Source organism: Athene noctua, chromosome 14, assembly GCF_965140245.1.
Source record: "Athene noctua chromosome 14, bAthNoc1.hap1.1, whole genome shotgun sequence".
NCBI lineage: Eukaryota > Metazoa > Chordata > Aves > Strigiformes > Strigidae > Athene > Athene noctua.
In genome coordinates, this window is record NC_134050.1 from 17,537,766 (window position 1) to 17,552,697 (window position 14,932).

At 48.8% G+C, this 14,932-nt stretch overlaps 1 protein-coding gene across 2 annotated transcripts; it reads left to right on the plus strand.

Annotated features, from left to right (window-relative positions):
• Positions 1–845: 845 nt before the first annotated feature.
• INS (insulin) lies at positions 846–4,820 on the plus strand. 2 transcript variants are annotated; one of them, XM_074918544.1, is made up of 3 exons: positions 846–924; positions 1,476–1,679; positions 4,684–4,820. In XM_074918544.1, exons 1-3 carry the CDS (start codon positions 846–848, stop codon positions 4,818–4,820), a joined length of 420 nt encoding a protein of 139 aa, XP_074774645.1. The 2 variants fall into 2 exon arrangements, with proteins under 2 accessions (XP_074774645.1, XP_074774647.1); XM_074918546.1 differs by having other exon boundaries at positions 890–918; positions 1,471–1,679.
• Positions 4,821–14,932: the final 10,112 nt, after the last annotated feature.

The following is a 14,932-nucleotide window of genomic DNA, read 5'->3' on the forward strand; positions in this document are numbered from 1 at the left end:
TCTTTCTTAGTGTTGAAGACACAATTTTGGTCAGCGCCCCAGAGAGTTGCTGAGGTGCTCAGAACTCTCACCTGCAAACGTCAGAGCCCGAGTCTCCGCTTTGCTTATCCCCAAACAGGAATTGGAAGGGCCACCTGACAGACGAAGGAGGGGACCAGCCTTTCAGTTCATGAAGGGGGAAAGGCTTATTTTTTCACATACAAAATTTCAAATGCTCTAACTCTGGCCTTTAGCTGAGCTAAAACGACCACTCAAGGTCTCCTGCAAAATGCAGATGTTGTTCCTCCCCCGGGCCAAGCTGTGGACGCGTGTCTCCGGCTGTGCTCCGCATGGCCAGTGAGTGGGGCACAGACAGCCTCAGCGCTATAATGTGTTTTCCTTCCTCTGACACCTGACAGTAGCATGGTCTCACCCACAACTCTGTCCAGGCACTGCATACTTTCCAAGGTGATACTAATCAAACAGATTAACATGTTTGCCTTTAATTTTTACATTTTAGAAACAGCTGTTGAGCCACTTCAATGCCAGCAGTGCCTATTGCCAGCATTAGTGTCATTAGTAATCATTGCAGCTGTAATAGCACCATTATCTCCTGCTAAAAGGGTCACTGATGGCTCAGGACAGAGCTTCAGGGAAGCAAAAACAGGTCGGATGAAATGAGATGGAAACTGCAAACTGTTGCTTCTATCTTAACTTGCATAAAGGCCTGTGGATGCTACCTAGAGGGAAATTAATGTGCACAAGCAGCAAAAAATTTGGCTAGAGTGTCATCGAGGAGGTTGGGCTTGCGCTAGCTCTTATGTCACTTGGGCTAATGTAAAGCATATAAATATGGGAAAGAGAGAATGGGGATAATACTACCACCCAAACGGTCTCCAACTCTCAGAGCAAACTCCTCTCCATCTCTTCCTGCCACTTCTTTGGGTAAGTCTGATTGCTGCCCTCCTAGCTTCTACCTGCTTTGCAGAGCTGTTTTCTTAAGTTGATGTAGTGGTGGTGACAGGTGCTGGCTTGCTAGTCCAGGAAAATGAGGTCTCCTCAGGTCTTTGAGCACATTGTGCTGGTTTTGGGCCATCATCATAAATAACAGCCCCTTCGGACTTGGCAGCGAGGGTTTCTCCTCTGAAGGTGTCTGCTGATCTTGGCTCTCCTGGGCACATATGCTACAGGGCTCAGTGAGATAAGCTCTTCCTGTCTAGTTTGGCTTTTTTGGGGGAAGACAGCAGGGAGGCCAGGACCGATGTGCACTCGTGGATGGGGAGAGTTCTGGTTATAATCATTAGTCATTTACTGTGATTTGCAAAGCCTGATGCAGAAAGCTTTACTTCCCTCTCAAGCTAGGTCATCTTCAGAAGGTCCATTTGCTACTTTGGTCGCATTTTCATGCCAAAGGTGCTGAAGGACATAAGATAATTGATGACAACTTATTTCTTCCTCCTAGACTTCCCTGTGTCTCCTCTGCCTCTTAACCCTAGGCCTCACCCTGCCCACCATGACTCTCTGGATCCAATCGCTGCCTCTCCTGGCCCTTCTTGCTCTTTCCAGCCCCAGGATCAGCCACGCAGCTGCCAACCAGCACCTCTGCGGCTCCCACTTGGTGGAGGCTCTCTACCTGGTGTGTGGAGAGAGAGGTTTCTTCTACTCCCCCAAAGCCCGCCGGGACATTGAGCAGCCTCTAGGTAAGTTAGGCTGTCCGTGAATGCAGTTGTATGCTATGTGATGCAAAAGGTAACTGCCTATCTTTGACAGTGACACCAGGAATGTCCTTGATGGGGAATGCCAGGAATACCTTTAACATACCAAGAGCAACACATTGCCAATGAAAAGCTCTTCAGGTTAAAAAGGCAGATGGGAGGGCAGACAGGGAAAGAGGATTTATGAGGCGAAAGGAATTGTGCCTGAAAGCTCAAACTTGTCTATTTGTTTATTTCTTTGTGTGGCCATTACACCAGCCTGGGAGTGTTCATAGAAAATAAAGGTGGAGGGAACCCAAGAAACTACCTTCTGCCCTAAGACAGGATCAGTTGTCCCCATCCTATTCCTCACCCATGCCTGTCTAGCATGTTCATTAAAATCCTCCAGTGAGACAACTCCTTCTGCCCTCTGAAACTGCCTACTCCCATGCTTAACTGACCTTCTTGTGTGTTTCTTCCCAATATCTAACCTGAACATCCCTTACTGTAAATTATTTCTTGTCTTCTCCATAGTGGACGTGGGGAAGAGTCTACACCTTTCTTATTTATGGCTGCTTTTCAACATATTTGAAGACTGTTCCCATGTCTAGTTTTAACCCGCTCTCAGCTAAATCCCCTCTGCACTCACCCCCCACCTTCTTAGGTCATATTTTCTAGATCTCTGTCCATGCAAATTGTTCTGTGTTTGGTCCACATCCTTACTGACTCATGATGCCTGGAGAAGTGCACAAGACTCCTGCTGATGCCTTCCCAGCACCAAATAAAGTGAGCAAACTGGAAGAACGATATTATATGTTTTTCTCATCATGTTCCTGTCTACACAGGTGGTTTGCCTTTTTCAAAGCAGCACTGCACTGTTCATTGATAGTGATCACTTTCTCCCTGGATGCCTTGGCCCTCCCTCGGGTGGATCAGCAGTCCCAGAAGGACTGCTACCACAGCTAAACCCTTGCCCTGGATGTGCAACGCAGTCTTCCTGCCTACCTTCAGCATCTTTCCCATTTCTTACTGAACAGCATCCCATCTTTTCAGTGTTTCTATAGTTTCAAAAGTAATTTTTAGTAATAATCTTGCCCTTCAAGAGGCTAGCAGCCCCCACAGCTTTATCATCTCTTTTTCATGGTGGTGAAATGCTGGTGGAGCTGCTTTTGTTCCCCTTCTTAGGATTCCTGGACCACTGACAAGTGCAAGAGCCAGGAGACAGGAGGATATGACCACCCTGCCTGCACACCCTGTGGTGCTGGGTCACTGCCCCTGGTCCAGCACTTTATGTCTGCTTGGCAGTGCAGGTGGGATGAGGCAGTCCAGAGAGCTGCCCTTCAGTGTGGCGTTTGTATCTAGATGGGGCCAGGACTTGTAATGATCCAGGTGTAATGATGTCTCTTCTGGAGATGGGTACCTGTAGCTCCTCCCAGCTTTGGCTCTTCTGTGAGCCCAGCAAACACACTCCCTTTTCTGTCTTCCAAACAGCTAATGGAGACTGTGAATAGATGGAGAACAGACCCCTGTCAAATCCCAGCCATTTCAACCCTCTCGTTTCAAGATGGACTATTTCTTAACCTCCCCTGACTATGAGACACCTCTCCCACCATTTTTCTTCCCATCACACACTGGTCTCATTTGTATTCAACTCCTTCTCCTGCATGTGTAACTATCCTGTGAAATAGTCTGAGACGTCTTTGGAAGGTGAAGCAAGGTAATGTCATAGCAGAGGGTTTGCCATGGTTTGTTTTGAATAGCCAGCTGGGAAGTTAGTTGCTCCCTTCTCTGATTATTTATTTCTGAAGACCACCACAAATGGGTTGGAAGGTTCATTAGCCAAATTCTCTAAATACTGTATGGTGGATTTCATCCGGGCCAACCAGTTTGAAAATATCTGAGGACTTTCTACCTCTTTTTCCAGGACTTCTGTCTGAGCCACCATTTCTTTGTCACACAAGCTGGTTGTGTTTACAGTCTGCTCACAGCTGGCTTGAAGGATGAAGACAAGTAAATCACAAAACATTGACTAGCTATTTCCTCTTCTACTTAATGTTGGACTAAATCTTTCCTAGATTTTCCTCCTAGCACACTAGCATAATGATTTCTTGTTACTCTTGTGCCTCGTTCATTGCATCATGCTTTGGGGGCTTGGGGATTTTGCATCTTGTGCTGTACTTTCATATTGCCCTAGAAACCACATCTCATTCTCACTTTCCAGGCATTTTCTTTTTGTTGTTAGCAGCTCTTTACTTCCTACATGAAAAATCACTGTTTTATTTGCCATTTTCTGCATTTTCATTGGGCAACTAAAACCTGAACAGTTTTGTCCATAAGTTTTCAAGTTCCCACCAGCAAACGAGACATTCTGTTGAGTTTTGTCTGTGTCCAAATACCCCAGTTCATCATTCCATCTCAAAACTCACCCCCAGCTGTGAACATGGACACACATGAACGCTTTTGCCATCGGCTCGAGGCTACATTCAGGCAGCCAACAGGAGCAGGCTGTTCAGGACCAGCTGGGAAATGCATCCAGCCCCAGGACTGGACTGTCATTGCAATCCCGTGGACATCCTGGTTGTTTGCCCAGGCTCCCAGAAGAGTGGGTAACTGCCCGAGGGGGGCTGCAGTCCCAAGCAACTCATGTCTCTGGAGCAGACCAGCGCATTTTATCACCTTACTAGTTGCTCACCCCAGGAAGGGTGCAGTGTTTCTCTTCTCCACGCACCTTCCTCAGTAAAGCCCCTGTATCCCTTTGTCCCTCACACTGCAGACATCCACTCAACTTAGCTCCTTCTGAGCACCATGTGATTATTTTGGGAGAGGAAACACAGAGCCTGAAGGTGCTACAAGCAGCACCAACCCAGGGAAACCTTTGCAACTTCCTCCCTATTTTCCAGCCAACTCTGGCTTAAAAATCTGGTGTCTGCAAAGGGGGTGTCTGCAAGGCTCACCAGCCAGGGCTGATGCTGTGTGGTGTCCTACAATTTATCTTTTTCTTCCCTGGCAGTGAGCGGCCCCTTGCATGGAGAGGTAGGAGAGCTGCCCTTCCATCAGGAGGAGTTTGAGAAAGTGAAGAGAGGGATTGTTGAGCAATGCTGCCACAACACGTGCTCCCTCTACCAATTGGAAAACTACTGCAACTAGCAGCGAGGCCAGCGGCAGGGAGCTCGTGGGCCATGGGTAGAAACACGCACTTATGCTACTGCACCTTCAAAATAATTGAATAAATATTGTGGATCTATTTGAAGGACTGTGCCGGTTCATGTGTCCATGCCTTGGGGAAGAGGCACTGATTTTTACTTTAGGGTGTTGTCATCCGTGCTTGGGTAAGGCAGTCTTAAAAGATCCTGGGGCCACCCATCACTTCATGCTATTCTTCTGCCATCCAAATGAACTTCCTGGGAGGAAGAGAGAAGGATTATGCAGTGCAGGAGTGGGTATGCAGAGCATCCAGTACCCTCAGTGCCCAGGGCACAAGGAGGAGAGGTCAGAGAGGTTTGAACAAGATTTCTCATTCTAAGGAAACGTTACTGGGGAATATCTGCGGCAATGTCACGCTGATCAACTTCCTGCAGTTCACAGCCCAAATATAGCCAGGCAGCTGGGAGACCGAACTTCCTCAGCTGTGTAATGGAAACAGTTCAGATTAAGCAAAGAATTAAGTCACCTTTTAATTGTACCCAGAAAAATCGTGGATGACTGCCATGGCCAATTTAGAGAGTGTGTCCAGCTCCCCCTTCTTCGTGTGGGAGGCCCAGGCAGAGTCCCTGCTGTGGGACGTGCTTGTCGTTCACAAGTATTTGACAAGTCACATGCAGAAAGCAGATTTCATCCAAAGGAGTTTTGAGTGTGTTGTCCAAGAGCTGAGTATTTCAGGGCAGTATCCCTGCTCCTGTTGCAGCAAACCTCCTTCAAGTATCTGGCCCCAAATTTGCCACTTTCTGGGAGGAAAAGCTGCCATGGCAGTGCCAGCTGGCTGGGGTGGCAGAGAGCATGGGGAAGGGTCACGTCCCCTCTGCTGAGGGACACCCATGCCAGTGAAGTGGAAGCCATGCAGGAGATCCCCGGGGGATGAGTGCAACCTAGCAGAGGGGGCAGCAGTGGCTGCAGCTGCATTGTGCTGGTGGCAGATTTTGAAAGCTGGTCTGAGAGGAGGCTGTGGTTTTAACAGCCTCTTGTCCCAGACCTGATCTGACTGCCTCCATCAGAGCCACACAGATGGAACCTGCCATCTCCTCCCTGCCAGGATGCATTGCTCCCACTCCTATCATGAGCACAAAACTGGCAAAACCACTGCAAACTGAAGGGCTGGAAAAGCAGCCAGAGGAACTGCTGAGAAGAGGACACAGCCATAAAATAAAAAATCAGAAAGCATAAGTGATTCCCTGCAGTAATCCTCCATACAAGCTGCCTTAATGCATCCAAGAGCCCGTGACAGGGGCCCCTTCTGCAGCTGCCACACCAGTGCTGCTCTGCTGGTGCTATTCCCCCCGATCACACTTCCATCCCTCTCCATTGCCCCTTCCCCTGGGCCCTGTTGAATATTGCCAGCAGCAGAGCTTGTAACTGACAGGCAGCCTTGGGCCAAAACCTTGTGGTTATGAAAGCGTGGCAAGACATTTGCTGCTAAAGAATAGTGCTTTCATCCTTCAGCCTAGCCCAGTGCTAATTCTTGTGGCCATTAAATCTTTTTTTCAGCTTCCCTGTCAGTCCATCACTGAGAGCCCTCCACTTTAGGACTCAAGAGGATGCTTAACTCTTGACTCCTTCCAGGGTTTAGCCCCTTTGTATCACCACTAGCCTCAGGCTGAACAGGGAGAAAGTGGTCTGATCCACTCAAAGGTGAGGGTGAAGCTTCACATAATTTTTAGCTGGGACAGTCCAAAGAGCCAAGAGCTATTACTCATGGTAAGGCCACCATCCTATTCAGGCACACAGTGGAGTTCTAGCAATCCCACACATCTGTCCGCTCCAAGGAGATACCATCCTGATCCCAAAGGCAGTGTCGGGTCCACTTGCACAGTCTGGAGGGAAAGCACATCCAAGAGAAATGCTCCCCTCCACAGCTGAAAACCCAAGGCTTGCTGGAGTCGCCCAGTCTTGTCCTGCATCACCTCGGACTGAGATCCTGCACTCAGCATCGGAGGTCCATGGAAAGCAAATGAGCAGAGTAGCTTCTGCGACAAAACAGAGACTTTCTAGTACAAATCTGAGATTCCCATCTGTACCTACCTGATAAAATTGTATAGGTCTCCTAATGGGAGAGTATGAATACTGGAAGAGAAAGAGGTGGTATAGGAGGAGCCTTGAGTGCCCGAATGCCAGACTGGTACCAGCACTTCTCCAAGTGCTGCATGGTGATGATGGAAACAGCAGGAAGAAGAGGGCCAAGTCTGTGGAGATACATCTGGCTTCTCTAGGAATGGGGCACATGGGTCATGCCAAGGACAGGAGCAGACCAGAGCGGTCTAGAGCCCTTATTTGTAATATCAGAGATGCTTCTTGCATTACAGAGATAACCTACATGTGTTCAGCACCAAAGGGACCAGCAGGCACTTGCAGCAAGGTTGAGCTTCCTGCAGCAGAGCACAGGGTTCCTGTCTCCATGCCAGAGCTGATTATCTGCTGGCACTCCTGTCCAGGCAGCCATGCTCAGGCAGGGACAGCTCTTCAGAGATGCCCATCTTGTTTCCTGCCTCCTTGCCATTGTTTGGTTTGCTTGTTTGTTTGTTTGCTTTTTCTGAATGCTCTCAATTAGGACTGGTTGGGAAATTGCAAATGCCACATTTTTTGCTGGAAAATGTTGATTCATCAAAACTGGCACTTCCCGCAGGACCAGACTGGTTTTAACAAGGCCGGACTCAAAGGGATAAAGGGACGCGGGAGATTCAGGTACCCGCTCTGCAGGCATCAGAGCAGGGATTTCATCTTCTGTGCCTGATTGCCCAAGACCACATGCTAACCTCCAGGCTCTGGGCTACCCTGGGGTGGACTTGTCTCCTGCTGCTGAAAAATTCCAGGAGGTTTCAGCAAACACAGTGGGAATTGTTTTGAAATCTTAAGATAGGGCAGGACTATCCACTCCTACCCAGCCCAAGATGCAGTCCAATATTTTCTTGGTAGTTTTGGATGCTAGGTGAGATGGTGGTCTGGACACACTGGGGCCCTAGCTGGTGATTACCCAGGGCTGGAGGGAAAGAGAGAAGGATGAGGAACAGAAAGAGACAATGATGGATATTCCCCACCCTTCCCCTGCCTTTGTGCCTTCTAGGAAAAGGAATCAGCAGGTCCCTTCATGAAGGGAAGAGGAGGGAGTGTTGGCCATCTAGGCACGGGGATGGAGGGATGGCCCCACATCTGCTTTGGGGACTCCACTGATCTGAGCTCTCTGCAGAGCACATGCAGCTGCCATTGCTCCTTTCCTCCCCAAAGCAAGAGCTGTCCTGGAGGTGTACAGCATACGGAGAGCGACACTGCTCTCCGGGAGGTGCAGAAGAAAATACTGCATCAATTTAAATGCTGTAGAAAACCTTAAGAAAAAAAAAAAAAAGTCCTTATGAGTACACTTTGCTTTCCAGAACTGAAAATAACATGAAGGGCCAGCTCTTCACTTTTTAAAAGCTGCATCAAGGTGAAGACCAAAGAAGAACAAAGATACTTTTTCCCCTTTTTTCTGGGACTCCAGGGAAGGAAGCCTGAAGGCAACCCTACGCACTTTCCACACTGGAGCACACGGCTCCTCAGCTTGCAAACGTGATGTTGCCATCTTGCTGACCCTGCGCTGTGACAGGGCGGGCAGCTTTAGCCCCCTACCCCACCCAAACCTGAGGATGGGCAACAGCCCAGGGTGTCCTTAACTATGGTCCAGGATGGAATTTCGTTATAAAGGCCCTCTCAAATCCCTGTGCCTTTACCCAGGCTATTCCCTGCTCTCAGATGTGCTTGGGAGATGCCAGATCTTAGGAATTCCTGCAGGAGAAGTGACTCAGGGACAGGGAATGCTGCATCCATTGACCTCCCTCCCCGCTCCTCCTCCTGCCGGGCTTTGCATTGTGATCTTTGGGAAGCAAATGCATCCAGGCCCCTTTATTCTGACTCAGCAGTTGCTTTGAAGTGATTTTTGCGGTAGCGGTGGGGCATCATGCCCGGCTAAAATATCTTGGCTCTGCTAGTCTTGCAACAAACTTCCAGAGGTCTCATGCTAGTGGTGGAGGGCAATTTGAAGAGAATGCAAATAAAGGCTTCAGTTCATTCATGCTGCTTGAATAGAGAAATGAAAGCTAAGCCACCGAGGGGATTGCAAGATAAATTCTTCCAGCTAACGAGTTGTTAACATTGCCTAGAAAAGACCAACATTGCCCTTGTTCACCCCGTGTCTGAACCCTTACTTAAGAGGGGTCTGCTCCAGCTTTCGGGATAGGGGAGCGATGTGCACAAAAATAGGAATGGAGAGGAGTTGCTTGCGGGGCACCAACCAGCACCTGGGGGCTGGGTGACAGACCATGTCCTCTGAGCTGCTGGATGGGCTGTGCTGCTCCAGCTTATCTGGAGAGGAAGGGAAGGCTGCCACTTTCCCGGAGCTAATCTGACTGTATTATTTCCCTTTCCGGGAAACCACAGATAGAAGAACGCGTCTATTGCTCTGGGAATTCACAGATTCATTTTATATAAGAAATAGCCAGGCTATATGCTGGGATTTTTTTTTTTTTAATCATCTTAACAGCTTTTTAGGAAATGTTGAATGTGCTTACAGCCTCTCTCCTTATCTACAGTGTGATTCCTTAATAACTGACTTGCAGCGATGACTTGAGTTGGAAAACATGCACTGAGCAGATTCAGTGTTAATACCCCAAATTCCCTCTGATTTAGACCTCCCTCACCAAAGACACCTATTTTGAACAAAAAATAGCCCTCGTTCCTTCTCCTTTCACCCTGAGCAGGAAGAAAGCTTTAGGTCAGGCTATAAATTGATCTGGAAAGTCATTGCCAGCGCATTGTCTCTGGGTGAATTATTCCTGTGTGCCATGGGGAGGAAGGAGGCCGTTTTTTTCCTGAGCCCAATGCCAGGCTGGCTCTCGCATCCTCCCAGTCCTGTAGGGCAGAGTAGGCAGGAGTAGATCCAGGACAATAAAGGGAAGTGAAGCAAGCCTGTAGGAGTGCACAAGGAAATGATCTGAGCCTCACTCCTTTCCCTCCATCCCCAGACAGCTTCAGGAGCAGCGGTGGGAGGCTGGCGAACCATTTGGGCTCCTCCGACCTTCTTTCTGTTGCTGAAAGAGCCGGCCAAAATATGGTGCTTTTTTTCTGCCTGGTAAATGCCAGGATTTCCAGGATGCGCGTGGTTGCTCACACTGAAATTTTCCACAAAATGTTTTCAGATTTTGGAAGAAAATGAATAACAGAAATAAATTCAGCTTTTGATTTCCAGGTTGTTGTCATTTGGGCTTTGTAATGCTAGATTTTGGGGGTGGGTGTGTTTTACAGAACTGCCAACTTCTGAAATGTAACTTTTTGACAGAAAATAATGCAGCTTACTCTTTTCTAATCAGAAAACAGAAAAAGGAAATATAAATGACACCACCCACCCTACATTGACGATAAACCATTCTGTGGAAGTTTCAATGGAAAAAATTCTACCCTTTTTTCCACTTATCAGAAACCTCCTCCACTTTGGAGTCTGGGACCCAGCAGGGTCCTGGCTCTGCAGATGTGCCTGCTGGCAGATCTTGCACACCCAAGGTTCCAGGTTTTTCCTACCTGGTATGGGAACGTTTGCAGGGTTTTATAAAACTTATCCCAAATAAACACTGTCTTGTCCCCTGAGCTTCTGCTGACTTCAGTGGCAAGAGAGAAATCATGGTGAAGAAGCACACCCAGGGCACAAACTGCTGCGTGCTCCTCTCCCGCTTCTGAAATTGCTTTCTCAGTCACTTTTTAAATGTCTGCAACCTAAAACTGGCCACATTTTTCCAAATGCTGACAACTTGTCCTGAAACAATGAATTTCAACCCCAAACGAGGGAAAATTCTGACCCCACAGAATTCTGATGAAATGTAGACAGGTTGTTTTTCAGTCCTTGTCCCAGTGTAGGTGTGACAAGGCAGGTGCCCATCGTACCTCCTACATGCACCCACGTGTGTTTTGGCTGACTGAAGCATTAGGGGTGAGGAAGCAGTGCCAAGGAGGGGACGAGGTTGCCCTCTGGTTTATGCAGCCATGTTGAGGTTGGGGAGGGGGCACCTGGTTTATGCCAAGGAAGTGGGAGAACTGCCAAAGGCTGCAGCCCCTCTTGGAAAGTGCTCCTCCAGCAGCTCCTTTTCTCCTGCAAGATCACTGACCTCACTCTGGGGACAGTAAGTGGCACCGAGCACTGATGTCATGCCCATTTTTCTTTTATGGTTTTGACTACAGAGCCCTGATGTCGTTCTCGAGATGCTTGCCCTTAACCTTCGCCCCGCAGAGCTGTGCACCCCATTTAAGAACATAGAACTGGGAGAGACTTTCAAGCCATTCGCCTTGGCCCTTGCTAACCTCACATCACTGTGCCTTCTTCATCTCCAAAAAGGCTTTTTACATCCTGATTTCTTCCTTTAGCCTGTGTGCAGTTTTAATTTCTGGAACCTTTCCTGAGGAATTCATCCTCTCCTGTTGAGCTTCACAGTCCTCACAACCTGGAAAAGATCCTAAGGTTTCACATATCTGTTCAGAGCAAAGCAATTATCCGTGGTTCTGTCACCCAAATAGGGCACCACAAAAATGCTGGGAATCTGTTAAAGCCAGATTCCTGCGACGGCTTTCCCTTCTCCTGCAGTCCCAGCTGCTGCCAGGGGATGGAGCGCAGGGCAGCCCGCAGCTGGATCCGGCACCCCTGCCTGCAGCTGCCTGGCAGCACCGTCTAGGGCAGGGCAAGGTGGTCCCCAAAATAGAGGGGAAACTTTAATAAACACAGAGCGTGCGAAGTGTTTGAGAAAAACTCGCTGGAGATGTGACGCTGGTGTAAGACTTTGCACCGAGGCCACGGGACCAAGCAAACTGCCCGTTGACCCACGGGTGGCTCCTGACACTTATGCCAGCCCTGGCTGGCGTGGCCAGTGACCTGGAGTGATGGTGAGTTGGGTTGCTGCTGCTCTTGCTCTGGTCTCTGTTGAAAGGTCGTATTTCTCCAAGAAGGATTTTGGTTGCCTTTCTGAACCTCCGGGCTCTTGAAGCTGGGACTTCCAGCCCAGATCTCACACCCCAGGACACCCTCACTGGTTCACTTGCCACCCTGCCATGGACCTCTCTGCCGTATGCTCTGGGGAAACCTTACCTACCTAACATTTCCTCTGATGCAGCATGTACCTATGGTGTGTTTTGGGACGGATGGGCTTGTGGTTTTGAGCCTGAAATCCCCTTTTGAGCAGACCTAGGTTTAGGTCCTTCGATAACCTCCTCCCCCAAAGAGCCTGTGCTGTGCAATTAACCCCTGAGCTCTGCTGGCTTGCCAATGAAGGACTGCCAGAGCACAGATATATATCTTGAATATAGTAATGTTTCAAACTAAGCTGGGATGTCTCCCCACCCAGCATTATCACAGGGCTGGTGCTCAAATCCTCATTCTCGCCCTGCTCGCAAGGCATTTCACGGCATCACTGTCCTCCTCCTCAGCCGTGACACATGAGCTATCGTGCTGATGGGGATAGCGATTACCCCGGCCAGCATCTCCTCCCGGTGGGGCCGAGGCCCTGATGAGGGGTTATGAAATTATGTTGTAGCCAGCAGAGGGAGTGCCCAGGGCTCCAGCTGAGCACCAGGGAGCTTGGGAAGCACCAGGAAAATTTATTAAACCCTGACCGGAGTGATATGGTGCTGAAACAAAGGTTTTCCCTGGCTCAGGCACCACCCTGGTGATGCTCAGCTGTGAGAGGATGGGTGAATGGATCTGCCATGACCTCCCCCTGGAGACCTCATGTACTGGGTAAGCCAGAGATGAGGATCCCCAGTGAGGGACACACTCAAGTATCTTAGACTTGGGTCATTCTGCAATGCCTGCTCCAAGCTGTCAAGCGAAATTCCCCCATTAATTTAGCTCTGGTTTGGGGCTCTTACAATTGCTTTCCAACTGAAGTAATTGCTGCAACTCAATTATTAAGGAATCACTCCTACAGCATTTTATATCCAAAGCAATTTATCCCTCCATCCCAACCCCGTCTCAGTCCTTGTGCCTCATGTTGGTGCTGGAGCCAGGAGGGACGTGGTGGGCTAGGAGCTGTGGGAAGCTCAGGCTCGGCTCTGCCCACCATCAGAGCATTTCAGGCAGAGCTTCATTTGAATTTAGGCCAAACAGAGCAACACACAGCTAATTTGTATACTTTAGTGAATTAAAGACTTAACATCTGTCAGTATCTGTAACAGCCTCTTAATTTAGGAAAAGGGTCTAAATTATTCTCCATGAAATGCCTCAGTGGTGGTGGGACTGCTCCACTCACATACAATAATAGAAATATAATTAGTTACCCAAATGCACACCAGCAAAGACTTGTGCCCAGTCCCCTCCTAACTGTGTGGATCCCCCAGGTTTTTAAAGGAAGGTTCTTCAAGCATCAGTGGGCAATTTTGCAACTTGTCTGTAAGCAGATCAGTAACTAGAGAGAGTGACGTAACTAAATCAGGTGTCTCTGGGATTGGGTTAGGACAAGCCCACCAGGGGATCCTGATGAGGATGAGATAAATATGTCATTAAATCACTTGCAGAGTGAGATTAAGTAGGGAAAGCAGAGCACTGAGTGTTAGGGAGATGTGTATGATGAGCACAACCACCGGCTGATTAACACCCCTTGCGAAGCCTATTGCAAGCCTGATAAAAGACAATGGGCCACATTTTCACAGCTAAATACATCAGGGATGAAAGGGAGCTGGGGGAAGAAGCAGAAAAGAGCAGCAGGAACGACATGACCTGACCTGCCTCAAACCTGCCTTTCTACTGGAGAGCAAGGAAACCCTCTCTGCTTAACCAAAAAAAGTTTGAAAGAGACTTGGTGGGTGTGAGAAGAGTCCTCGTGGTGCACAGTGGCCAAAAGCCTTACAAGGTGAAGTTAAGCCCGTCTGGACTGGAGTGGAAAAAGAGACAACTACTCAGTGGGACAGTTCAGCTGGCGACACAAAAGATTTGCATCGCTTGGATCGATGGAAGATGAAGCTTGTTCAGTGGGACCTGGTTGCTCACCCCAGCATCAGGTGGAGGCTTTGGAGCAGCTGGGCACAATTCTCTGGCCATGGCATGTAGAAAATCCCCCTTTCTCTGCTCAAAACCTGTGTGTGAGGCTTCTTATGTGCCTGATGCTCTCACTGGTGCCTCAGACCCTTTGCCCCTCTTTCTGCTTCATCCCCTGAGAGGAAGGTGGGGTGGCAGTGAGTATTTACGTGCTACAAAGAGGGGGTGTGAGTGATGCTATCGTTGCGGGGGGCTCCTCTGCAGAGCAAAGAGACACACAGATGAGGGCAGAGCCATGGGCAGTGAAGATCTCTGCTGGAAAACAACCCTGTTTTGCAGCCCTTACCTCCTCACAGCTGAGACGTGGCGGTGAACCCTGCCACCAGCTCAGGCAGCCTGCTGACGTTACTGTTCCCTTCCCAAAGCCAGGATCAAATGAGGAGAATAAATCCCCGGGAAGGAAAAGTTCCCTCCTCCCTCCACTTGCTCTCCAGTTAATCTTCCTTGCAGTCAAGTGAAGTCTCATGCAGCTTTGCAGCAGAAGACTCTTTCTGCCTCACCAACTATGTTGTGTGCTGTTAGCTAGTCCTAGCTTTTAGGTGGCAATGCCTTGACCTAAGACAGCCTGGTATTTCTAGTGTAGAGCTACACAAAATAAAATCTGAGAGAAGACCCAGCACTTGCCTGTGATGTGGGCGACTCCTTCAAAACCTGAGACTCTCACTCACAGCAAACTGGGACTGGGAAGCCTTCAGGAAGATGGGATGGCAAAAGCTCCAATGGGTTCAGTGAAGTAATAGGGGAAAAAAAATCAGTGCAAAATGGCTCAAGCAGTGATTTGTTTGGACTTCTGTTATGGTTAGCTCCAAATCAGCAAGCAGAACCAAGCTTTTATCAAATCCATTTTAGGTAGGAGCAGCCCTCCCAAATCAGTCTTAGTCCATAATATCATCACATGTGCTAATACAAACTCCCTTTTTGACAACACCCGATGCCTGGTGCAGAAGTGGCAGAAGACTTCATCCCCCAGGGATCTGGGACGATGCCTTTCCTCTTGGCTACC